At 36.6% G+C, this 25,926-nt stretch overlaps 1 protein-coding gene across 2 annotated transcripts in view; it reads left to right on the top strand.

Moving 5' to 3' along the window:
* The window catches only part of LOC125678195 (uncharacterized), a 58,685-nt gene extending 33,880 nt beyond the window's left edge, over positions 1 to 24,805 (top strand). Inside the window, exons 1-21 of one of the 2 annotated variants that reach the window (XM_056155675.1) lie at positions 1,709 to 1,819; positions 5,491 to 5,658; positions 5,903 to 6,016; positions 9,892 to 10,008; positions 10,191 to 10,334; positions 10,508 to 10,627; positions 10,797 to 11,054; positions 11,796 to 11,946; positions 12,560 to 13,718; positions 13,849 to 15,055; positions 15,282 to 16,612; positions 16,712 to 17,417; positions 17,495 to 17,611; positions 17,736 to 18,049; positions 18,198 to 18,305; positions 19,751 to 19,907; positions 19,997 to 20,180; positions 20,480 to 22,065; positions 22,282 to 23,637; positions 23,716 to 24,246; positions 24,349 to 24,805. In XM_056155675.1, coding sequence (XP_056011650.1) covers positions 1,753 to 1,819; positions 5,491 to 5,658; positions 5,903 to 6,016; positions 9,892 to 10,008; positions 10,191 to 10,334; positions 10,508 to 10,627; positions 10,797 to 11,054; positions 11,796 to 11,946; positions 12,560 to 13,718; positions 13,849 to 15,055; positions 15,282 to 16,612; positions 16,712 to 17,417; positions 17,495 to 17,611; positions 17,736 to 18,049; positions 18,198 to 18,305; positions 19,751 to 19,907; positions 19,997 to 20,180; positions 20,480 to 22,065; positions 22,282 to 23,637; positions 23,716 to 24,246; positions 24,349 to 24,620 — 10,167 coding nt within the window. In that variant the 5' untranslated portion in view covers positions 1,709 to 1,752 and the 3' untranslated portion in view covers positions 24,621 to 24,805. Of the gene's footprint in view, positions 1 to 1,708; positions 1,820 to 5,490; positions 5,659 to 5,902; positions 6,017 to 9,891; positions 10,009 to 10,190; positions 10,335 to 10,507; positions 10,628 to 10,796; positions 11,055 to 11,795; positions 11,947 to 12,559; positions 13,719 to 13,848; positions 15,056 to 15,281; positions 16,613 to 16,711; positions 17,418 to 17,494; positions 17,612 to 17,735; positions 18,050 to 18,197; positions 18,306 to 19,750; positions 19,908 to 19,996; positions 20,181 to 20,479; positions 22,066 to 22,281; positions 23,638 to 23,715; positions 24,247 to 24,348 lie in introns of those variants that run through there. The other variant, XM_056155676.1, reaches the window with a different exon arrangement.
* Positions 24,806 to 25,926: the final 1,121 nt, after the last annotated feature.

Genomic DNA, 25,926 nt, shown 5'->3' with positions numbered 1-25,926 from the left:
AATCGTAGTTTGTCAACCAAAAAAAAAAACATAGGCGCTTTTTAGGTACTTGATGGCTGCATTAAAATTTTGAATGCATTTCTGCTAGGCCCAGTTTCAGGAATTGCAATTACTGGGGGCGCCACTTTGTGAGACAGTGGGCCCAGCCTTGGTGGGGGTCCAGGGGGCGAAGCCCCCGGAAGCTCTTGGATTTTACAGATTTTATGGGGCTTGAAATATTTCTCCTATTTAGTCATTTGTACTATTTTCTATCATTTTAATAAGGTGAAATTAATGAAATGACCCAAATTTTAAGGGGTTTGTGGAAAAAATTAAGTTCTCCCAATAAAGTAATTCAAGAAATCAAAAGATTTTGTCATTTATTTCTCCGGGAGTGGAAGAAATTATTGCTTCTTTTATGGTTTAGTACATTTTCCGAAACAAGATACCGCGATTTACCTTAAATTTGAAAATTTTAGGAGGGGGGAGGGCTGCCACTGGTTTCAACTTAGACTGCTGGTTACCCAAGTCCCTTACACTTACAGTGGCGTATAATTTTGTCAAAGTCCGTCAAGACAATAATTTGATCGCGTGGAATGGCCAAGCATGATTGATTGATTGATTGATTGTATCTTGCTTAACGTCTCACTCGAGAATTTTTCACTCATATGGAGACGTCACCATGACCGGTGAAGGGCTTCAAATTTAGGCCTCTGCTCGGCGCTTATGGCCATTGAGCAGTGAGGGTTCTTTAGCGTACCACACCTACTGTGACACGGGTCATCCGTTTTTGAGGTCATCTCCGAGGACCCGTGATATTCACACCTGATGCCGAGCGTTTGGCGGTGGAAGTCTCACTACCTGTTTTAACGACTTAGGTGTGTCGCGGCCGGGATTCGAACCCCGCATGCAGGGCGAACGCTCTAACCTCTCGGCCACCAAGCATGAAGTGTAGAATCAAAGTGTAATCTGTCAACAACTGATGACCTCCGAGGTCAATGCACATCGAAGATAACGAGCAGGAATTACTCTCAGGAAGACAATGATTCATGAATCGACATAACCTAGCTACTGATGTGATAGGTTTATGAAGTATATTCAATCACATATATGTTTTTCAATTTATTTACCGTCAGTTACATCACGTGTTGTTTTAGATTGAAGGTCACTGCAAACGTGACCATGTACTTGTCCGCCATGTTGAATTTTTTATTAAATTTCGATCTCGATAAAAAAAAAAAAAACTATCTCGGAGTAGCCATAAAAAATTGAGTCGCGATGTTTTGAGTGGGTCGGTCGCGTTACGGCAAACAAACATTTTTTTTAAGGATGACCCGTGTTGTATGAATTCCAATTAGGTAAATCATTAACCCCGTTTTGCCTAGGTGACGACATTTTATGGGTTTAAACGTTTTCGTGGGAGTAAATAAGGTAAACAATCTTTTTTCTAAATCTTTTGATGTAGAACTGCAGGGCCAGTTGACGTTAGTGAGCGTTGTGGTCATGAGCCTCTTGTTTGCTTTAAGAAGTACATTCCACCTGTTTGCAACTCATAGATTGTAAAAAAAAAAAAAAATTCAAAACACAAGGAGGAGTCATTGTGTAATCTAGGATTTAAGATATATACGACAATTTGCGCGTGGAGGGAAAGAGCTTATCGCGAAAACGTACCATATTGGCTGAAAAAGGTAATACCGATGCAACCACGTAGCTTCTATATCTTTAATTTGCTTTTCTAGTGATCAAATCTTCAACTCTGTTCGGTTTGGCATCATGTTTACCGGTATCAGGTGCTTAAATAATGAGACGGTATTCTACTTTATTTTACTTTTTTCCCCGTGTAAGTATTCTAATATTTCTCTTTCAGTTTGATTGTATATTTATTCATTTTCAAAACTAAAATTATATATATATATATATATATATATATATATATATATATATATATATATTCATTAGCTTATCTAACTACGTTCTAGTAAAGTCGAGCAATATTCGGGATGGTTTTACTCCTTGTTAAAATTTTCATTATTCAATTTCCTCTGAATGTGTATGACAACACTTTTAAAAATCTCTCCAGTCGAGAAGCCTTTTTACTATACATGGAATGGTATGATTGACGAGTAGCTAATTCCAACAATCTGTATGCATTGTTGTGGGATATAGCTAAATCACGAACGAGAAACGTAACTAAAACACAACGATCGAGGAATGAACGTTTTTATGTGAAATTACATGAGTGAAAATCCGGAATATGAAAAGTAAAAAAGGTAAATATGTAGGTAGATATGTACGTACGCACCTGTTCAAAAATAGGGAGGGGGTATAAAAAAAATTAAGAATTCATTCTAAAAATTTAAAATTACTGCATAACTACTATTGCCATTCAAACAAAAGCCATCTTCGCAAGACAAGTGTCCGATTCGCTTACCCTATTCTCCCCTATTGTGATTTTAGTTACATTTCGAAGTCTTCAAAATATCGCGCTTTGACTTTCCAAGGCATCCAATGAAATCGCGCAATACATGCAGTTTCGTTTGAGTAATGGCGGCCACTATGTCTAGTTTTCGCGTTGTCGCCTTTGCCATGGCATTTTGTGTACAAATTAAAAAAAAAAAAAAACACGGACGATTTTCGGAGAAAGTTTCTGGGTTTATGATCAACTTCTAAAGATAATCGATCATGCACCTCACCCAAATGACGATAAAGGACGATACATACGGGAATGAACTTAACAAACTTAACAAAACTGAGTACAATATCAAAACAAAGGTAGAAACGTTGAAATCTGATAGGCATGCTTTGATACGTAATTTACGCCTTGTAGAAACCGCTAATGATACAATTACGCTTAATGATTCAAACTATATATATTAAGGGGTGCAGTTGCAACACTTAAATGATACAATTCCCCTAATGAAACAATTGCATCATTAATCGTTCCACTTGCAGTGTTCTTGCGACGCTTAGTGATACAACCAAAAATTTGCAGTCCAAACCGCTAATGGTATAACAAGTTGTATCATTAAGTGTCGCAATAGCAACGCTTAATGATACTTTGAATTAAGATATATGTGAAATCTAATTTTGATTTTCAATTATTCTGTTGACAATATCTTTTGAAATCATTATAGTCATGTTGACAGTTATTTTTCCTTCTATACATGCACTTTTTCCTATTGAAAGGGGAAATGTTGTTATTTTTTAATTATCAAGAGGTGTCCATAAGAAAAATAAATAAATTGATGTTAGGAGAGGAAGTCTCACATATAGAATGTAATTAACAAGAATCAGAGACAAACGAACACACATACCGGTGATATATAGTGAGACTTTCCCCGTAGTGAGACATCCCCCTAACGATTTGCTATATAGTGAGACCCCCTACCCCCCCCCCTTCTGATGAGTGGCTATATAGCGAGACCCCTCCCCCGGAAGACTGACTATATAGTGAGACTTTCCCCCGGAAGACTGGATATATAGTGAGATCCCCCCGGAAGTCTGGCTATATAGTGGGCCCTTTCCCGGGGACGTCTCACTATATAGCCAGAATTCCGGGGGGGAGGGGTCTCACTATAAAGCCAGTCTTCGTTTATAGTTAATTATATAATTAAAGAAATCTGGTGTTCTATCATGGTGCACAATCAGGTTCAGTTTAAGAGGGGTGGGGGACGGGACTGGGCGTGGACCAATCCTCATAGGCAATGGGTCTAAAGAGTCCGCCACTCCGCCGTTATGCCTTCAGTGTGTGCATGACCGGGTGTTTGGGTAGCGCAGAGGTAGCGCTCTCGCTTCTCACCTCTGCGACCCAAGTTCGATCCCCGTGATCGGCAGTGGTTGTATGTGAGAGAGTATGGCGGTCGCCCGCTCGGACACGTGGGTTTTCTCCGGGTACTCCGGTTTCCTCCTACATAAATGACCCCCTAGCGCAAAACATCCGTACATCAAAGGACCCCATTGAAAATAAGCTTTCGAACTTTCATGGGTTATCCTTGGTATTTATGTATGTATAAACCTAATAAACATATATGACTATAAGCACTGGTGGGGGCATGGGATGACGCCTCTGATGTTATAGAGTAGACTCTTTTTCTGGAAAATCTACTTTATGCCTGGCGATTTAGTATTCCTTTTGGAGAATTTAGGATAAAAATAGGATCCAAAGGGGTATTTACGACCAATGATAATGTTGAAAATTCAAGTTATTCTCTGTTCACGATTTGCTTAATCGTCTATTAATCAAGCAATGATTTTCTCCTCACCAGAAGGGGATCCGGGATTTCAAGAGGAGGGGGTAGTAGGTCGTTGGGCGAAGAAAGTCCTAGCGGGGGTCAGGGATGAAGCTCTTGGATTCTAGTGATTTTGTAAGACAAGAATGAAATCTTTTAAATTGGCATTTTGACCATTTCTTTTAGTCGTGCATGATTAATGATGAACGTAATAAAATTTATCTTAAATATGACATTTTTAGAGGATCGCGCGCTGCATGCGTTCCAATCATAATTCCGCAACTGTTCATCTCTCCATTTTTAATTTTTTCTAGACAAACAACGAAGTAAAACATGTATAGGGATTTACAGAAGTAGAATTTATTCCGTTTCCAATTCCAGGGTTTTTTTTCTGGGTAGTTTTCAGAGATATTGATTAAGTTAATCATCGCTAATAAATTATATTCCTATTTGAAAACTTCCTTTAAATACAATGTGTATGATATTTAAGCAAAGAGACAATTCTCACTCGACCCGCGTCATTCATTTACCAGTATTAACACATGATTATTATATAGAAACATAGATCTGAAACAGATGTATTACCGGTGTTATATAGTGAGACTTCCCTATACTGAGACTTCCCCAGGAAGAATGGTTATATAGTGAGACCCCCCCCCCCCCCCCCCTCCATACGTGCTTGGTCTGGATTTTATTTTTAAGACTGGCTATGGTATTTAGTGAGTCATTTGTAGAGCGCCAAATTAATATAAACTCAAATAATTGAAGATGTTTCTGATTATTTGAAGACATCATCAGTTCAATTATTGCGCGCATCAATTGATGACAGCAATACTTGATTTGATGCGCACATCAATTCAATTGATGATAATTATTACAGGCATTAATTGAATCTATTCGCGCATTAATTGAATGTTTGCTCTCTTCAATTTAATTTTAGCACGCATCAAATGAATTGATGATATCTTCAAATAATTAAAGATATCTTTAATTATCGTAATTTATGTAAATTTGGCAAATCATCCCTCTTAGAGAGGTGGCTATATTCCTAAGCCACTAGTAATGAATATTTCCCTGCAATACATATACGTGGTTGGTTGCAATTTTATCAATAATCTTTCATGTACATGTGTTAATTGAACGGATAACTTCTTTTCTCAGTCGTTCAACTACTAAATTCAATGAGTTTATCAAGGATCAATTTTTGAATAAGATGTATTTTCAAAGGAATTTAAACCGAAGTGTTCCCCCATTCAAATAAAGCTTATTTATGTTTCATTAGGTTTTGCTTTGGGTTTCTTTTGTGATAATGGTTGGCAAAAATACAATGATAAATGTTACCGCCTATATCGAGAATCAAAGACATGGGCCGACGCAGGAAGTTTCTGTAGAGGGCAAGGAGGATATCTTCTAAATATAGAAAATCTCGAAGTCCAATCCTTCATTCAAGGTATTTCAAAATGATGCTTCATACACTAAGTCTAGATAATGGGCAAAATTTATCAATACCAAAGATTTATTTAATATAATTTTCGGATATGACTTATCTTAATAATTATACTATTACGCTTAATTAACACTGTATACTCATATATTATTTCCAATTACCTCAGTACTAATAAACCTTACATGTTTACTACATGTGTATATTCAAAAAAGACAAAGTGACATTTTTCTGCAATTCTTTCAAACAGGTCTGGTCACTGGTGAGAAGTTTGTGTGGACTGGAGGAACTAATCTACGTAACTCAAACTGGGAATGGGATGGATCTGGATCTACTGCTATGAGCTGGAAATACTGGAGCCCGTGTTTGTATTATAATCATGTGCTTAGATTTTATTACAAGTGTCGTAATTTTTGGAATATAAAGTGTGCTTTATCTTCCTTTATGCGAATATCAATACTTTTAAAACTAAACTTCAAATATTTTTATTCCCAATCATTCAATCAATATTTTCACTATTTTTGTTATTTCTTCTTTCCAATGTGGGATGAATCAAATTCTATTCATTCAGAAAACTTGGATAATGTACGCCATGTGCGATAGAAGACTGGATCATTAGCCCTATAATTCTGCCTCTTGTTCACCATTTTCAATTTCTTTTTCTAAATAATAGTCATGCAATGAAACATTTCACAAATTCAATTTCAAAATTGGTACCGACCAAAAGCAATTTCATATGGAGTTTTCATGCAATAATTAAGTAGTAAAGTTCACGTATTCATGGATGTCGCAGGATAACCACCGAGGTCGGGAAATGTTGTTTTAAAATGTAAAAGTCGAGGAGTTAGTCTAGGTTTTTATATTGAACCTTTTACAATGTGTTTCATGCCGATTGTTAGGCCGTTCTTGGCAAACTGATTTTGACTACGGATAACTCCGTTTACCTGATCAAGATATAGGGCTCACGGCGGGTGTGATCGGTCGACAGGGTATGCTTACTCCTCCTAGGCACCTTATCCCAATGGTATATCCAAGGGTCCGTGTTTGCCCAACTCTCTGCTTTGTATTGCTTATAGGAGTTATAAGATTGATCACTGTTCGTTATCTTCACCTTTCATTACACCACCAAATATGTCATTTATAACAATGTTCATTTCACTGTATGAAAATCTTCAAACATTTTGCAAAGCATACTTTTATTTCCTACATACTGTAAATGACGATTTACAAACCAAATCGTAGAGAAAATTGGGGTTTGTGTGCTTATTGTTGAGTTGGATGGCATTGAATTTGATCTTAATATTAAAATTCAACAATTAGCCGTTTAAATATACACTTGTTGTAATTAGCATTCAAATTTATATGCAAGCATTCTAGTGTTGTGTTTGTTTATTTGGAGTTTTAATCCGAAGTGGTGATATCGGCTTTGAGTTGAAAGTTTTTAGGTGGTCGTAGTGGCACGTAATGACCCTACCCTTTAGTAGAACACAACCACGATAATCTATTGTGTACCAGAGGGGTTGTGATCCTATCTGACGATCCATGAATATAATCATTTTTATACACAAAATATGTAAAAACGTAAATGTATCAAAACTATGGCATGCCAAACGTTGCAATATTTGATCTTTTCCATTTGTATTGTATAATTTTCCATTCGTATTCTATGTTTTCCATTTGCATTGTATAATTTTCATTTGCATTGCATAATTTCCATTTGTATTGTAAAAATTTTCATTTGTATTGTATAATTTTCCATTTGTATTGTATAATTTCCCATTTGTATTCTATATTTTCCATTTGTATTGCATAAATTTTCATTAGTATTGTATATATTCCATTTATATTGTATAATTTTTCATTTGCATTGTATCCCATGGATTGTTTATTTTGATTTGTTACGAAGGATTTCATTAGTTAACGTTGCTTTGAGAATTGTTCACTGATGTACCACAAACATGTAGACATGCTTAGCGCACAGGGCCGTAGCAATGACGGTTCCTTATCGTGCCAACGCCTGCAGCGACATGGAATATCTGTTTTAAAGGTCATATCGGAAAGACCCGTGATTCTCACTTTTAAATGCCGAATGTTTGGCAAAGGAGCAATCATTGTCTTTGTTTATGTCTTAGGCAATGGCAGGAGCGTTCTCGAACTCACAACCTCCCGCCCACAAACCAAGCGATATATCACTGAGCTACCGCGATCAGGTCCATACAGGACTAGTTATTTTTAAAAATACGTAGCTAGCTCTAGCAATGACACCACCCCCCACCCCCTCAAATAATGATTTTTTTTATAGAACTGTCCAGAAAAGCATGCACATTTTATTTAGTCAGAATTCAGAAGATTCGGGTGACTTCGGCCCTTGGGTCCCCACCAATTGTTAACATCGAGTTTGGTTTGTTACAACTATTCAATGGATTTATCTTTTAAAAGTTATATCGTTTATCGAATTTGGTAATGCGCGAGATGTTGAAGAGGTCAAGTTCAGGAGCCACGTTTCGCAGGAATGTACCGTATTTGCTAAATGCAATGGCGTAACACCCCCAAATTAATGTATCGCTTTTATGCGCCTAATGTGATCAGCATATTCAAACTAGGCACGTGCTTAACCACTGGCTGATCTAGGTATAATTCTGAACGAAAGGATGCAGTACTAAACTGCTGTATGTCTGGGGACCTAGTGTGTCCAGGGCAAAGCCTGGGGGGGAGTCCCCTGAAACAAGTGCTTTCTGACAAAATAAAACGTACATTAATGCTTTTGTTTTTCGATATTTCTATACAAAATAAACAAAATATCATATTTTGTGAAGGGAGGAGGGGGTGTCTCCCGGCGCAAGATTCGCCATTGCTAGCTACATGCATGTTCAACTAGTCCTATATGGAACCGGTCGCGGTAGTTCAGTGATATACCCTTTGGTTCGTAACCGTGAGGTCGCATGTTCGAGTTCTACTCGTGTCATGGCTGCATCAAACCTTAGACGTAACTATAGTTAATACTTCCCCATACGCATGGCTATTTAAAAGTGAGAATCACGGGTCTCTCTGATAATGTGACATTAAAAGCAGACATTCCGACAAGCGTTGGCACATTAAAGAACCCACACTGCTACGCAACTGTATGCTGAACATAGTAAGTCTATTTGTGGTACGTCACATGTGACGGCTAAATATAAATGGGACCTAAACTAATGAAATCCTTCGTAACAAATCAAAATAAACAATCCCTCGGATGCAATACAAATGAAAGATTTTGCAATGCAAATGGAAATTATACAATGCAAACGAAAAAACCATATAATACAAATGAAAAATATAGAATACAAATGAAAAATTATACAATACAAATGGAAAATATAGAATACAAATGGAAAATTATACAATGCAAATGGAAAATTATACAATACAAATGGAAATTATACAATGCAAATGAAAAATTATACAATGCAAATGGGAAATATAGAATACAAATGGAAAATTATACAATACAAACGGAAAAGATCAAACATTGCAACGTTTGACATGCCATACAAAACATATTGAATCTTCTATGAAATTCGGCCTAGTGCAAAACTTTTAGAATGTTTAAACTATATGGCTGATCCACGTTCACATTTCGCAAGCATAATAAACAGGAAAGATAATTTTGAAAAATAGTAAAGCTTTTCTGTAAGGATGGTACGTTTAAAAATCAAATGCCATTTGTATAGCCTTGACTGTAAATAGTGTTGCTTGACCTGGAATTCGAATTGAAAAAATGTAATGAATTTGAGCAGCATCACCCACTTTTACATTATCTTTTGAAGCATCGGAAAATGTTTAACCGTTTGACCTTGTGATTGTATGATTTTGTTAATTTTTGTTGGATCATTCATTCTGACTTTGTCAGGAATATATAAACTAAAATTCCCAGTTGGTATGACGGAAGGAGACAAAGGCTTAACAGAATCTTATTCATTTTATGCATTTCGGGGTTTTCTAGTTTATATCTTTGTATTGAGGATGGGATATCTATTCATAAACTGTGTCATCAGTATTTGATTCAATTTGAGAACCTGTATTTCAATATTGTGCAATGGACATGGATTGAAGATATTCGAACAAAATGTTTCAATATACTTTTTCGGTGAAATGAGAATACTTTTAGTAATTCATATTTACGAAAGAGTTATCACTCCTATCATACGACATTAACTCAGCAACAATACTATTACCTTTCTTTCATAATGTGTACAGTGGAGCCAAGTAATGGAAATGGTAATGAACACTGTGTAATCCTCTGGAACAAATACGGGTATAAATGGAACGATGTAAAATGTGATATGACTATACCGTTTATTTGCGAAAAACAAGGTTTGTAATAGAAAAGAAAGTTCTTCTATGCTAAGTCAATAAAGTTTCTTTGTTGGTTATTTCATTAAATATAGCACAAAAAGCATATTCTTTAAAATAACAAAGGATTTCTGTATGAATAGTTTCAGGTCATGCATCAACAGCAGAAGTAAACTTCTATATCCTACTGAATACTTTTTCAGCTAGATCCTGTCCCCTTCCACCCCATTGTTTGTCATCCAATTGCACTTCTCGGTTTCATTATCGGTGCCTAAAATGCGAACAACAAGGAGCAGCGACTCAGTCTTCACTTTACTGGCCATCGCCTGATCAAAAGAAGTGTGATGGTATTCTTCTCTTTCTTTGTCACTTTCTTTCTCAAGCCAAAACAATGTCTTTAACAAGGCCCAGAGATCTATGCGCTGCTCACACTCTTCTAGAAGAATTCTTCCCACCGACAATAGGTTTAAGATAAATGATTAATCTCTTTTTTGTGCTAGTATACACTCATCTTTTTTAGCGACATGCTCCTGGAAGGAAAACTGGTGTTGGCCAGGTACTTGTGGTGATAATTTGGCAACGAACTGTAGGTGTAGTAAGGGATTTTATAGGTCTTCGTCAAACCTTGCACAATGTCAACGTAAGTTAAATACCAGTCTTATACATGCCAATTTTAATATGTTTATATCCATCAAGATAATTTGTTTACGGTACTTAAAATTAATTTGTATCTATATTCTTTTGATATAATTGTGCAAAAGTTCTAAATTTCATGTTTCATTTTTCTACTGAAGCTGTAATATTTTCAGTAACCAAAAAGCCTCATATTCTCACTTGTCGGTTGGGTGCTGAAAGCAATAAAGGAGAGATTGGGAACTCGACAACCAATGGAGAATGCGAGAATGAGCAATCTACATACATAAATTTTCAGCCTGCGTCCCTGTCCTTTAAGTTTGCAATGACGTTTGAAATGCCAAACAGTTTACCTAGCAAACCAAATTATATATATGAGTATCAGTTTGGTCTTGTACATTCAGAGGTGCAACTAAACAAAGAAAATTTGCAAGGTAACGAAAACCCGTTCCACGTGTTCTTGATTATTTAATTCACACGTTAACAATCCACTCTCCTGTGACGTCATAAGATTTCGCAAAGTCAAAGATTTGATAACATTTATGAATGGCAGGAACATAAATTTGCTGGAGTCTTTTTCTGTAGTTACTGTAAAATATCTTATTGTCCACAAAATATTTCAAAAGTCTTAAGTTATATATGAATTAACAATTATTTGTTTTAAGATATTGAATCCAAGGGCAATAACTCTGTTTTCATTAAATTATCAATGAAGTCCATTATGCGATAGATTTCCTTTATTTTTCACAAACATTCTGTATATTTTTAAAGAAACAGTTTCATGAAATTCTTATGAATTATTGTATATCGTTATAATTTTGATAATGTTGTTTAAGGAAAATTGTAATCTTCTGACGTTGATAATAGGTATATGTGTGCTAATTGATAACAGTTTTATTAATACAGCAAAATACTTATTTTATCATTTTTATTTGTTACTAAAATATATTATTTGAAGAATTAACAATGAAGTATAAGATTGAATCTATAATTCTAGAAGGGTGGAATTACCTTAACATCCTACAATGTTAAAGGAAAGGATCTTCATGAAAATGTCATGTCTAAATTAAGCATTATAAAGAAACCTGAAAATAGTACTCTTTACCTATTCATCTGCTTTGCATGCAAGAATGTTTAATTCAGTTCCTTTCCCCTTCCCTTTCTGATTTTTACAGGAGCAAAATATGTGCTAAGTATCATGGAATTAATTGATGAAAGAACATGCACAAATAGAATGAGCGATACACATCCAAAAGCAGATCACCCGATCGATTGCAACCAAACAATTTACAAACAGACGAGCTGGTATATGTTAGATGGAGAAAGGTAAACATTTCTAATATTGTTTTCTCTTCAAAATTATCCATTAATGTCGAAAATGTGTTTCCTGCGTATAGTCAGTTTTTAAATCGAGGCAAGCTACTGTTGATGATGCAGGGGTTTCAACAGTTTCGATTGAAGTCAGCATTTCGCAAATTCTATGGTCGTTATAACGATCTAGTTCGTCAATACAACCTATCATTAGGTCAAATACTGTCTGACTTGTTTATATAATAATAATAATAATAAAGCCTTTATTTATCCAGGATTACATATTTAGCGATAACGCTAGTTTTAAGCTAAGTATGAATAATTTCATACCAATTGTTAGGCCGTTCTTGGAACACTGATTTTGACTACGGATAACTCCGTTTACCTGATCAGGATATGGCTCACGGTGGGTCTGACCGATCGACAGGGGATGCTTACTCCTCCTAGGCACCTGATCCCACCTCTGGTGTGTCCAGGGGTCCGTGTTTGCCCAACTATCTACTTTGTATTGCGTATAGCAGTTATGAGATTGATCACTGTTCGTTATCTTCACCTTCCTAAACTATGCTTTTTAATCTTTTTCATCACATGCTTTCGATTAAAGTAAGTCATTATATATATTTGATAGGCTATGTCTGACCTATAAAACATCGAGCGGTGGATTCATGAAATACCAAGATTTTTCAAATACAGAATCCAGTCCTATCATATATGATAGAGTCAATGAATCAAATGAGGTTTGTGTCAACTTTGATTCTTCATCACCGAAGCATTGTAGTGAAGAGGCAACTTGTAAAAGAAAGAAAGAACCAATAATTTTAATACCAGGACGGCTAACACGGATGGCGAATGTCAACGTTGAAATATCAGGTTGGGTAGATCCTTTTCCTCTACGGCCCAATCAAGCTTCTGGTATCAAAAGCTACACTGTTACCATCCACGACACGAAAGAAATAGATAAGAACACACTCATTATGGATGAAAAATCCATTCAAACCCACAACTTACTGTTGAATGATTCTGTCCGTATTTTACTACCACGGGAACCTGCACTTTATGGAATCTCACTGGAAGTACTGGATAATGCTGGGAATGTGAAGTCTGCCAGAAGACTCGTAATGTTTGACAACTCTTCTGAAATACGTATAAATAGTAGAAATCATTTAAAAGTAGATTCAGCTAGTTTACAAACAAATTTTACATGGCAAACGCACAGAGGAAACAGCTGTATTTCATGGAAAGATCGATATTATAATTCTTATAATCGTGGATATAACCTCCTCCGTAAAATTCAGAGAGATTATCATGGACTTTACAATGGAGTGTATGAACAAGAGATTGGGACTTTGTCAGTTTCAGGAACTCCCAATGTCTTTGGAATTGTTTCATTTTATTATTCATGGTACAAAGGGAAGAGAGCAATGTCGAGACAAGTACAAGTTCCAGGTTTTCCTGCCCAGTGGTTTTGTGTTGATTTTGACATAAAAGATGGAGACACTCACACTATACAGATACAATCTGAGGACATTATGCAAAATACACTTGCTGAAAACATCACTTTTCACGTGGATTCAAGTGTACCTTATATTGAAGATATCTGGCTAGAAAAAGATGGCGTAAAACAATTATTTGTCCATAATTCAAAGGACCTGTCAAAAATGACCCTGGAATTCAAAGCTTATGACCCTCACAGTGGACTTTATTCTCTCGAATATTTTCTAGGTACATCGATAGGCGGAAATGAACTGGCATACAAAGCAGTTGGTGTACAGGTTTTAGTTAACAAGGTAAGGATTTTGTGATCGACTCTTTCTTAAATTACCATATATCGCTTGAATCTGGAATTGGAAATCATTTCAATTATTGTCATAACAGTTGATTTAAATCAAAATGTTATTGCATACATATATATTTCAGACATGCAAGTCGTTGGAAAATTGTTACTGCCCAAGTGTTGGACTTTGTGAAAGTTCCTTGTATAGAATTGAATTCAATCACCTGATAAAGAACCACACAAATATTGGACAACATAATAGGGCTTACTATTTTACGGTCAAAGCAACAAATGGCGCAAGGTTAGTAAATATTCAGCACCTGGACATTCTTTCTGATGATTCTCCTCCTGTCAAAGGCGTGGTAGTTGAGGGACCAAATGGACACCCTGATATTGATTACACCAGAGAAAATTCAGTCAATGTCAGGTGGAGTGGATTCATAGACCATGAAAGTGGAATTATGAAATACCGGATTGGTGTAAGTGATCATTGTCTTACATCTGTGCAAATGAACACAAATCTTCATTTCATATCTAAAAACAATACATTTTACGAAACCGCAAATGACTTCCTCGAAATAGCATTACCATACGATGACCTCTATCATTTTTCTGTTTTGGCTTTCAACAATGCTTTAGAACCATCTGACGTCGTTTGCTCGGATGGCATTACTCGGGACTCTTCCCCAGTTGTAGTGAAGGATTTCATTTTAGAGTCATCTAAAGCACGACCTACAATTGGATGTTTTAATGGAAAACCATGGCATGTTCTGGAAAATCTGACAGTCTATGAACTAGAAAACACAAAGGAATGTCAAGAAATTTGCAATGGATCTGCTTCTATGCAAATAATACAATATTTCCCCAAAATATACAGGTATAGAAATCATTCAGAATATTCTACAGCTATGTGCATCAAAATTCGAAAATATTCGTCTGGAGACTGGTTCATCTATATCCCTTCTGACAAAATGAAGTTTTCTTGGAAATTGGTTGAGCAGGAATCCCAAATTCGAGGCGTCAAAATAGGATTTGGAACGACAGAGAGCACTTACAGGGCCCCCGATTTGATATCATTCATGAAAACATATAAATTTGATGGGTATCAAAGTATGCATTTAGGGTTAAGTATCGGCTCTCCAATGTACACATTCGTAAAAGTTATGAACAAAGCAGATATTGAAACCGTTGTGAAATTTGGTCCTTTTATCATTGACGAAACGCCGCCTATCTACAAAAGAAAAGTATCAATCCTTCAATATTCAGAAGAAATATTTGTGGGTTGGAACAATGATACATTCATCGAAGCCGAGCAAAAGGAATCCATGGACTCCATACTTTTCCGGATAGGTATTTATAAATCATAAATTTGTGTATCACATCTCAGGAATATTTTTGAAATGACAAACTAATAAAATATGGTAATGATATAACAATATTCCACTCTTCAAAGAGTATGCGTATGACACATACTTCCTTGAAAGAGCAAACATACACTTTAAAACGTTTAGGATATGTTGTTATTTTGTGTAATATACATGTAGATAGAAAGTTGAGTAATGTATATATCTTACAGGTACCGATGGAAAACTCCTTACTCCTATCCTAGAAGCAAAAATTAAAGAGACGTGTCCTGGAAATTACACAGCATGTTTCAATTTTCCCATTTATCGAGTTTTGAAACTCAATTCCAAAAAGGACTCAGAATATTACTTTCATCTCTACGTCTTCAATAGAGCAGGTCATTTTGTCGAAGTTCAAACAGACTCTTTCCTTTTACCTCCCCGATTTCCTCCGACCAGTGGAACAATAATTGAAATAGAATCAGATCGTTATTTTACAGGTGAGGACGTTGATTTTATTTTTCAAAACGATACGATATGCTTTGAATGGAGAGGTCTTTGGCATATTCAGATGGTGTCTCTAGCCATAGGAATTGGTTCCTCAAAAACAAACAACAACGCCATTGGTTTCCAGAACATATCTTTGGATACAAAATGTATTTACAATTTAAATTTAACACCGTTTAAGAAATATTATACGATTGTGCGGGCAACTGTTGGCCATCAATCTACCATGTCTATATCTGATGGTTTTACGGTTATCGATAACGAGACTGTTTCCAAAGCTCTCGATGTTCACACTGGAATTTCTTGTCGGACTCGACGGTATATTGAATTACTATCCTTAAACACTACAAACCCGCATTCCACATTTTCAGTTAGATATCCTCTGAAAACGTTTACGGTGTACACAGTGCTTGCAGATAGAAACAAATTGGACAGCAAGGACATATTTTGGATAAACAAATCGATGAACCAGTTCATTCCACTGATTTCGTATCCCATATTTTACTCAACAGATAGAAGTTCTCACACTAGTACTAATGTTTATATTTCACCTTGTCAAGAGGGAAAACATTATCAGTACAGTAAAAGTAAATTTGATATATTTTGGAGAATTAAACCTACTTTTGGATCACAGATAACACATTATCAAGGAGGCCTTTTTCTTGTTGGCCAAAATGGATCTAAAACAGTCGTCGATCCAATGAAAGTTTTAGGAAATGTTTCACAATATCACATCAGTGGATTGCAGTTGCAGAGAGGTCATGCTTACAGTGCACTTATAAGACCATGCTTTCAAAAAAAGTGCCTCCCTGGAAAATTCTCAGAGACAGTGGTTATTGAAGAATCTGAAGACGATGGAAACAGTATTCAAGCGTCTATCAGCACGAACAACAAAGAACAAAGAGAGACCAAGCTGAATATTGGTTTCAAAAGATTCCTGTGTGGTAAATCAGGAAAAGCCTTGGGTTATGCTGCTGCATTATTTGTCAATGTACATCGTGAACACCTAACACCATGGTTGCCAATCACCTTTGATTTAGACCTTCCATTTGTAAATGTAGGTAGATTGAAAAGAAAAAACATATACTAATTTGAAATGTGAAAATATGTACTATATGTATTTTATTTACGTATTCAAGATTTATTTCCATTTCAGAATACATTTCCGCTTAAGCTTTCCGTCTATGAACACAGAAAGATGGATGTTTGTGTTAAAGCAGTTTGTATTACTGGTCATGCAATTATTTCATGCCAAAATGTTAAAATGAAATCAAATCCTAATGAATATTCATCGCAGATTCTTTACGAAATAAATTCCGAGTCAGATGCTTTTTCGACTATTGCGAACCTTGCAAGTAGTCAATATCTAGGAGAAAAGTTGCAACTTCTTCATGATAACGAAGTTGACGTAACATTACCTGGTAAAAAGGTCTATGGATTCTTAAACGGGAAATATGGAAGATTAATTACATGGTATTTGATGAGGCAACCGATGCTACCACATCAAGATTGCGAAACTGATCTTAACTGCCTTCAGTCAACTACATCACATGATGGAGTTGGACGGTTTACCAAAATGTCACTGAAGTCCAGTGTAATGTATTACATATGTGCCCATTCAAACCCAACTTTTGTTCGTCTTGATGATGCAACAGTAGAACTTGAAGAATTATTTCTTTGTGGAAACGGATTTATAATCGATGATACACCACCGTTTCCAGGAGAAGTTGAGATTCTGAATGCACACAACAAATATCTCACAGATGATGAAGAATTGGAATTACATTGGTCTGGTTTTTCAGACTTAGAAAAGCAGATCAAAACAATTGAAAGTGGGATTGCCAGATACGAATATTGTATTGGTAAGCATTAACCAATGACCCTGAATTGTGCAGTCATAATTATGACCATTTGAATATATACATTTATGATATTTCAGGGTCATTTGAGGGTGGTCAGGATATCTTGCAGTATAGAAATGCTGGATTGCAAACGCCAATCAAAATTTCAAATTTGAATTTGACAAACGGAATGACATACTTTGCCACAGTCAAGGGTAAGAATGATGGTATTCATTAATAGAGATTATATTTGGTTTCCAGTTTGAAAGGAATTGGTTCTTACTGTTTCCGGTACCAAATCTGTAGCAATTTTTCTATCATGGCATGCTTATTTTTCAGCTATCGATCTTGTCGGTCATACTACAGTCGTTTCTTCCGTCGGAAAAATAGTAGATATATCGCCACCTAAAGTTGGAATAATTTCCATTGGTAATGGCGGGTCAGAAAACACAGTTCTTTCGGGAGGTATCATTTCATTTCAATGGGAAGGATTTACAGATGTGGAGAGTGGTATACAACAATTTCTTCTAGGTGTTGGTTCAACAAATGATTCTGTTGATGTGATAGACTTTAGGTCTATTGAAGGATCGTTTACTAGAATAAATCAGTCGGAATTAATGATTGATGGATATCAATATTACGGTATTTTGAAGGTAATTCAATACCAGACATGTGGTATTTATAAGAATATGTTTGTTTTCGGTTTTTTGAGTCCTTTGTTTTACTTTTTCAGCCATGTCATTAAAATTTCAAATTTCCATCTCTTATTGAAAATTAACATTTATTGGGATTTTTGTTCAGGTTGTGAATAATGCTGGACTTCACATTGTAACAGCATCGGAGCCATTTATGTTTGACAAATCACCACCCCAAAAGGGAATTGTGAGAGATGGTGTGCGTTCTTTGATGGTGTGTGAATTTAATGTTTCTCCTTTTTTAATGACTTGTATACACGTTGAACTGTTTTCTGTATACATGATGTATTTTTCTCTCATATCTACGTATGTAAGATCCAGATATTCTATGAAAAAAAGGTATGTAAGATATTTCTATCTTTCATATTACGTGACGTTTATCTTACATATCCCATGACGTCATAATCAATACACAACTAGCCTGCAACTTACCTCGATTGACGAACACTAAGCCTAGATTTTGAAAAAGTCTTGTTCAAAAAATGACAGATTGTAATGTCCATGATCATCTCCAGGTGTATGTGACCAGACACAAAAATACACATTCCTTGAACAATTACTGCTCACTCAACAACAGTCACAAATTCCTCACACAAATGTTGTCGAGTTCTATGTCATCCGGTGCTTTATGCCAGTTCACAGAAACCCTGCCCACACTGTCTATTAGTTCTAGGCCTACCCCCACATTCACTCTGTCAACGTCTACTGTCCCTATATGTGTCTCAGGTGAAATAAGTGCCTTCAATATCCATGAGACTCGAGTCCTTGCACGCGTGGAAAACGAAAGTCTAGCCATGCCCATATCCACCAACAACAACCACTTGGAATATCTCTTCACACACTCGTCATTAAATAACTGCTCAATTAATATCAATGCAAGGTGAAGATAACGAACAGTGATCAATCTCATAACTCCCACAAGCAACACAAAATAGACAGCCGGTCAAACACGGACCCCTGGACGCACCAGAGGTGGGACCAGGTGCCCAGGAGGAGTAAGCATCCCCTGTCGACCGGTCACACCCGCCGTGAGCCCCACATCCCGATCAGGCAAACGGAGTTATCCGCAGTCAAAATATCAATGTTCCTCTAAGAAGAAACGTGCAGTTGTGGATTCATATTCTGATTAGGTCTGTCAAAATGTTTTGCGCTGATGGACTGTCGAGTTACGTCACGCATCACCCTGATTATTCATTTATTCAAAGAGGAATAACTCTAATACAATTCACTTAGACACTCGTCGGCCGATTTTTTATCGGCAACATAGTTGCCAAATTGAAGGTCGTAGATTTCGATTCTGGTGTTATTTTTAATTTACGGCGAAAAATTAAATAATTGGAAAATTCTCAAAATGGCGTCACTAGGCACAAAGAAAACGGAAAATTTCTAGAAATGTGAGAGAAAAATATTCTCTTATAAGTAGCCATGAAATATTAAGATGATTCCACCCTCGGGGTTGAAAAAAGCTGTAAAACCCTCAGCAAAGCCTCGGGTTTCACAGCTTTTTTGGAATCCTCGGGTGGAATCACCTTATATTTCATGGCTACTCATAAGAGAGTCTTATAATCTTTCACAATGAAGCTTTTAGAAATAATTTCAAATTTAGTTCTCTGTGTCTTAGAGGAACAAATATCATTTTTTACTGGGTTCATTGTTTAGGATGATAATGACTTCCAAAATGATACAAGGATTTATCATTGCCATTGGACAGCGTTTCTTGATCCCCACTCAGGAATTCATTTCTATGAAGTAGGAATGGGAACGAAACCTTTCACCTTTGATGTATTTCCAGCTTGCAATGTTGGGCTCCTAAAAGGTATTTGAATATAAAAGGAAAGAACAACTTCATGTGTTATGCATAATTCTAACGGCATGTGTAAGTTACATACATATTTGTGATGGCAGAGTTTTCATGGCACAGCGTGTTTGAGCCCGGTGTAAAGTACTTTTCAACCGTGAAGGCGTGTAATTATGGTGGTCTTTGTACCTCTGTATCGAGCGATGGAATAATCATGGACGATTCCCCTCCAGTACCAGGACTTGTGTATGTTGGATCCAGCGATCAACACGAACCATATCTGCCTCACAGGTACATATAATAAAACGATGTAAGCTAAACATAACAGAGAGGAAGTCTGCAGCACACTGATGTGTTTTAAATCTTTTGTTTTTCAATATCAGCTTTATGGGCGGAAGTCTGCAACACACTAATGTGTTTTAATTCTTTCACAGCAGTTCAATATCAGCCTTATGGGTGGAAGTCTACAACACACTAAGTGGGTGGAAGTCTACAACACACTAATGTGTTTTAATTCTTTCACAGCAGTTCAATATCAGCCTTATGGGTGGAAGTCTACAACACACTAATGTGTTTTAATTCTTTTACAGCAGTTCAATATCAGCCTTATGGGTGGGTTTCGTGGATCCCCACTCTGATATCGATCATTTTGAGTGGTGCATTGGTATACGTCCCGGTAACTGTCAGATAAAACACTTTCAGAACATCATGCTGTCAAACCGAATCACAAGAACCGGACTAAGCCTACCCAATTCCACAAATCTTTATCTGACTGTGCGTGCATTTAACAGGGTTGGATTATTTACAGAACGCTCATCTCCAAAGTTTCAGATTGACAGCAGTCCTCCTACAGTGATCGTACGACCTGAATTCATTACTGATGGATTATCATTGGTAAATGATACTCAGTTCGACAATTCTGTGATCAAAGTTCGATGGCAATTTGAAGATTTGGAGAGTTCTATAATAAGACATCATGTCATTATAGAGGTCAATAAAAATGGACATGTAATACTCGAAGAGAATGATATTGGTAGTGAACGCCAGTTAATGATAACTTCTATCAATGAAACGATTTTAACGTCAGGGGATTCTTACATCGCAAAAGTGTCCGCCTGTAACGGCGCCGGACTTTGTACAACAGAAATATCTTATCACTTACTGGTTGACTCTTCTCCACCAACACTGGGTGGATTCAAGAATCCTATGTCATGGCATAATATCGGACACATCACCAGAGTTCACCTAGCATGGTACGGTTTTGACGATTTTGAATCTGGCCTTAGTGAATATCACATAAGTGTTAGCCAGTCCTACTCGGGGGATGAATTATCGAATGGTTCCGTAATTGTTAAACACTCCACCAAAGGCCAACAGTCCTTAGCACTGAATTTGTCCACAGAGATCAGCAATAATGATATCATAGTTTTATCCATCACTGCAGTTAATAATGTTGGTTTAAGGAGTACAACCGGGAAAGTGTCTGTGATTCTCATAGCGTCCGACGTAACGCATATGAGAGGGTACCTTAAACTTCAGAGATATTCATGTGTCTCCCACTATTGCAACAACGATTGTACTTGTGCTGTTATAGGACAAAAATGTGTAAATAAAATTAACGTTCCGTGTAGAGAAATAACAGATTCATCTGAACTTCGACCTACTATCTCAGTTCATTTTGGGAGCCTCGGAAAACCTGCAAAAATTACTTCCAGTTCTCGCTGCATATCAGGGTACTGGGAGAAAAACGGAAATTCGCCGGGGAGTGTTTTGCGATATGAATGGAGTCTAGGGGAAACTGGGGCTAGCCCAGGAAGCGGAATATTTGATCGAACGAAAGAAAATATATGGAATGATATCGGCTTAAACACTTACATCGTGTACTGTTTACCTAGAGAAAAAGTCCTTAATCATGAGCAACATTATACCCTTTATGTGAAAGCATGGATGTCTGAAAGCGACTTCCTCATCTTTTCATCAACACCCCTCTTAGTTGATTTGACGCCTCCAACGATAAAACGCGGTCGTTCAGTTATTGAATCGGAAGATAATTGTGAAAGTGATATAGATTTTATTGAGATCTCTAGACCTTTTCTGATATGTTGGAATGGTGTGTTTACAGAGGGACAAACCTACATTACGTCTTACGATTTCAGTGCAGGAACAAGACCATTCGGTAAGGAACTCCACAACAATACATCTATTAATAACAATTATTACTTAATTATATACTTTTACGTTCCAGAGAGAATAATCCTACTTGCATTAATATATTACTTTTTCATATAGATGACTATTACTTCGAAAAAAGGATAAATCTATTACAAGATCGAAGAGAATTAAGAAGTTCATGTAGTGTCATTAGCAATCCCACTTTCACTTTTTACTTTAGCTGATGATTTTATACCACGCACGACTGTGAATACATCTTCCGTTGAGGTTATTCAAACAATGATACCAGGAACTAGATATTTCTTCACCATCGTCGCTAAAAACAACCTGGGCTTGGAAACCACTGCAGTGTCCGACGGAATACTCGTTGATACTCAGCTCCCTGTGCCTGGCACTGTGTACAATACAAAACATTTTCGGAACCTTTTTTATCAGTCCTCAAACACTACACTTTCCACATCGTGGCATGGGTTTGAAGATCATCAGTCTTTTGTTGATTCCTATGAAGTAGGTGTTTATGAAGAAAACAATGGTGCTTTAATCCGGAAAGTTGAATCGGTAGCCATGTCTTCTCACTTTACATTTAATGACCTTAACCTTAAGCACAACGCAAGTTACTGCGTCAAAGTACGCGCATACGATGCAATGCGTCATTCCACCCCATATGTTAGTTCACATTCAGTAAGGATTGATAATACACCACCCTTTGGAATTAAATGCCAAAAATTTGAAGAAATCAAATTTAATTATTCCACGAACATAATGCACAAAACGATGCATGGCCTAAAGAAAGTAATTGTAAAAGGTAGCTTTACCTCCATAAAGAATGGCATCTACAAAGTTGTAGTGGATATTCCAGGGGATGTGCAGTTCAACAAACTGAAATTGCACATTGGAAACGAAACAATGCTTTTACACATGTCACAAAATGCACTCTCAAGTTCCTCGACAGAACATCAGTATTTGTCAATATATGAGGGAAAAGTTGAATTGAGATTCAAAGTTTTAAGCCGACATCATATAGTCCATGAAACTATTCAAGTACGCCTCTATCGTTGTGCTTTGTCTGCACTCACCACATCTCCTTTGATGGTACGTCAAGTAAGTCCTGGATTACTATCTATCTGCAGTTTCATATTCGATTCTGAGAGCGGAGTTCAAGATTTTCTAGTTGGAGCAGGGACAACTCGAGGAGGTTTCCAAGTGAGGCCACTTGCTCCTTTCTCCAAATTGAATCATGGTATAATAGAAGTTGACGCTCCTCATGGCAGCCGCATCCATTTGACAGCCAGAGTAAGAAACTATGCTGGTCTGTCGTCAAAATTCGAACAAGTAATAATGCTAGATCATACACCACCAATTGTGAGTAATTTAAGAGTAGATATACGGAACATTGAGGCAAAGGAAGACATGGAAATCATTAGGACCATGAATGGAAAAGTAACAGAAAATGAAACACTTTCAACACATTTCACAGAACCTGTCGTGAATACTAGTATCGCCAAAACTGAAATAAAAGTCACCTGGAATGTGAGCGAGGAGGAAAGTGGAATTTTATTTTGTTCTTGTTCTGTCGGTAAGTTAACATTGAAGCATGCCTTTTACATAAATTATGAATTTATTTAAGATACAAATCCCAAACTGTGTATTTCAGGTTCTTTGAGTATATTAGCATCGAGAAGTTGGCAAAGGAGTCTTGATAATTCAGAGTGCAAATTATCAAATCTGATGTTTGATCATGGAGCCATGGTATCAGTATATGTCAGATGCATAAATAAGGTTCAGCTTTTGGGAGAAAGAAGGGCAGGGCCTTTCATAATCTACCACGAACCACCAAAAATTGAGCGTTCGTCTCTTTCTTTTTATCCAAACAATCGCTTTACTGTTTTAACTGGTGAACCAAACGTTGAAGTACAATCAAACCTGACCTACATCGACTTTTCTTGGAATGGCTTTAAAGATGAAGCTGGTATATCCAACTACGAAACTCGAATACGAAAGAACGAAGTAGTCATCGCACCATGGAACTCGACCGGCCTGCGTAATAGTGCATCACAAAAAATAATACACGCAATTGCAGCAGATACCATCCACGTTGATGTTCGAGCAATGAATAAAGGCGGGTTCCACAGTCAAATCATAAATGCCTCTCTTGTTCTGGACAACAGACCACCCAGTTTAACAGGTAAAACATGCGACAACTGTGTGCAGCTCTTCATTGATAAGAGAATGTATCCACTGAACGAATACGGAATATATAGGTTATGTTTATTTTTCTATTCTACAGGAGGATCGGCATCATTAAATTCTAAAGGAGAAAATTACTCGATTCGCTGGATCAACGTTTTCTTGCCTAGTCAGTATGGTTCTACTGTTTACCAAGTCTCAGTCGGTTCAAGCGATGGCTGTTCAGATGTGCAGTCTCCGGTGTATACCCGGGCAGAAGAATTACATTTTGATTGGATTCCAGATAACTCTCAGCATCAGCTATTTGTTAACATACTGGCTTTTGCACCAAATGGGGAATTTACTCGCTTTAACAAGAAATTTTCCGTTTAAAATCATATACCTAAATCAAGATTTTCTCACTATACAAGAAAGTGTTGTACCAGAAATATATAGTATTATATAATTCTTCTTTATTTGATATACTGGGAACTCCGTCCACACACATTTATACTTAATGTTTTGTTGTTAAGTGCTGTTGATATATTATTCGGAATAAATATATATCTGCATCAATATAATAATCATTTTATAAAATAACACTTGGGGTATATATTATTTGGACAAAACACATAAAAGGGAATCATTTATATTATTCTTACAAATAAAATTCGTATATTTTAGAAGTTCTTGTAGAAGTTTTCCATCATTGACTCCATTAACCACTTCGTATTAGAAGTTGTTACCGTTACTGTGCGTAAACATTTAATCAAGGACTCCGATATAAATTGTCAAAATTTCACTGCACAATAAAACCGGACCGCACAATTTAAACACACCAAAATGTAGTACAGGACTGTCAAACATGGTATACATATTCTAATGGACGAAAGGAAGATATCTTCTATTCTTAAAAGTAAGCATTCAAAGATCCATAGTATTGAGATGTTGTATCACTGAAAATGTCATTTTAAAAACACTTCCCCAAGACACAAACAATACCATCCAGCACAGGATAGACACTTATATAGACACCTTCCAGGCAAGATATAGACCAAACCATCACTGCGTACCAGATCAGCACTCTGAACACCTCGTAAGCAAGATACAAATAATCAAGAACATGATCAGCACTCTGAACACCTTGTAAGCAAGATACAAATAATCAAGAATATGATCAGCACTCTGAACACCTTGTAAGCAAGATACAAATAATCAAGAACATGATCAGCACTCTGAACACCTTGCACACAAGATACAAAGAACCATCACTACTATGGTCCTAAGCACCATGTGTGGGTCAAACTTTGTGGCACTTCACTTACAGCTAGTGATGTTTCTACACGAGTGTAAAATACTCGAATTGGGTGTAAAACAATATACAAACTTTGTGGCACTTCACTTACAGCTAGTGATGTTTCTACACGAGTGTAAAATACTCGAATTGGGTGTAAAACAATATACAAACAAAATCAAGTACAGGATCACAACTGTGAACACTTGGCAGACAAGACAAAAACTAAACAATCAAGTACAGGTTCAGCACACAAGAAAATACAAAACTAAACCAATCTCCCTAAAGCCGGAAATCACAATAATAACGTAAATAGAAGTCCGACTGAAACAAACTATCAAAAACAGGAACAGAGTGATACAAACCAAACAATTAAGTATAGCCAACATCTCACAGGTAGATACA

The sequence above is a fragment of the Ostrea edulis genome, chromosome 2 (assembly GCF_947568905.1).
Source record: "Ostrea edulis chromosome 2, xbOstEdul1.1, whole genome shotgun sequence".
In the NCBI taxonomy this organism is placed as follows: Eukaryota; Metazoa; Mollusca; class Bivalvia; order Ostreida; family Ostreidae; genus Ostrea; species Ostrea edulis.
The sequence above is the reverse complement of the archived record's forward strand: the minus strand, read 5'-3'. Positions and strand labels throughout refer to the sequence as shown.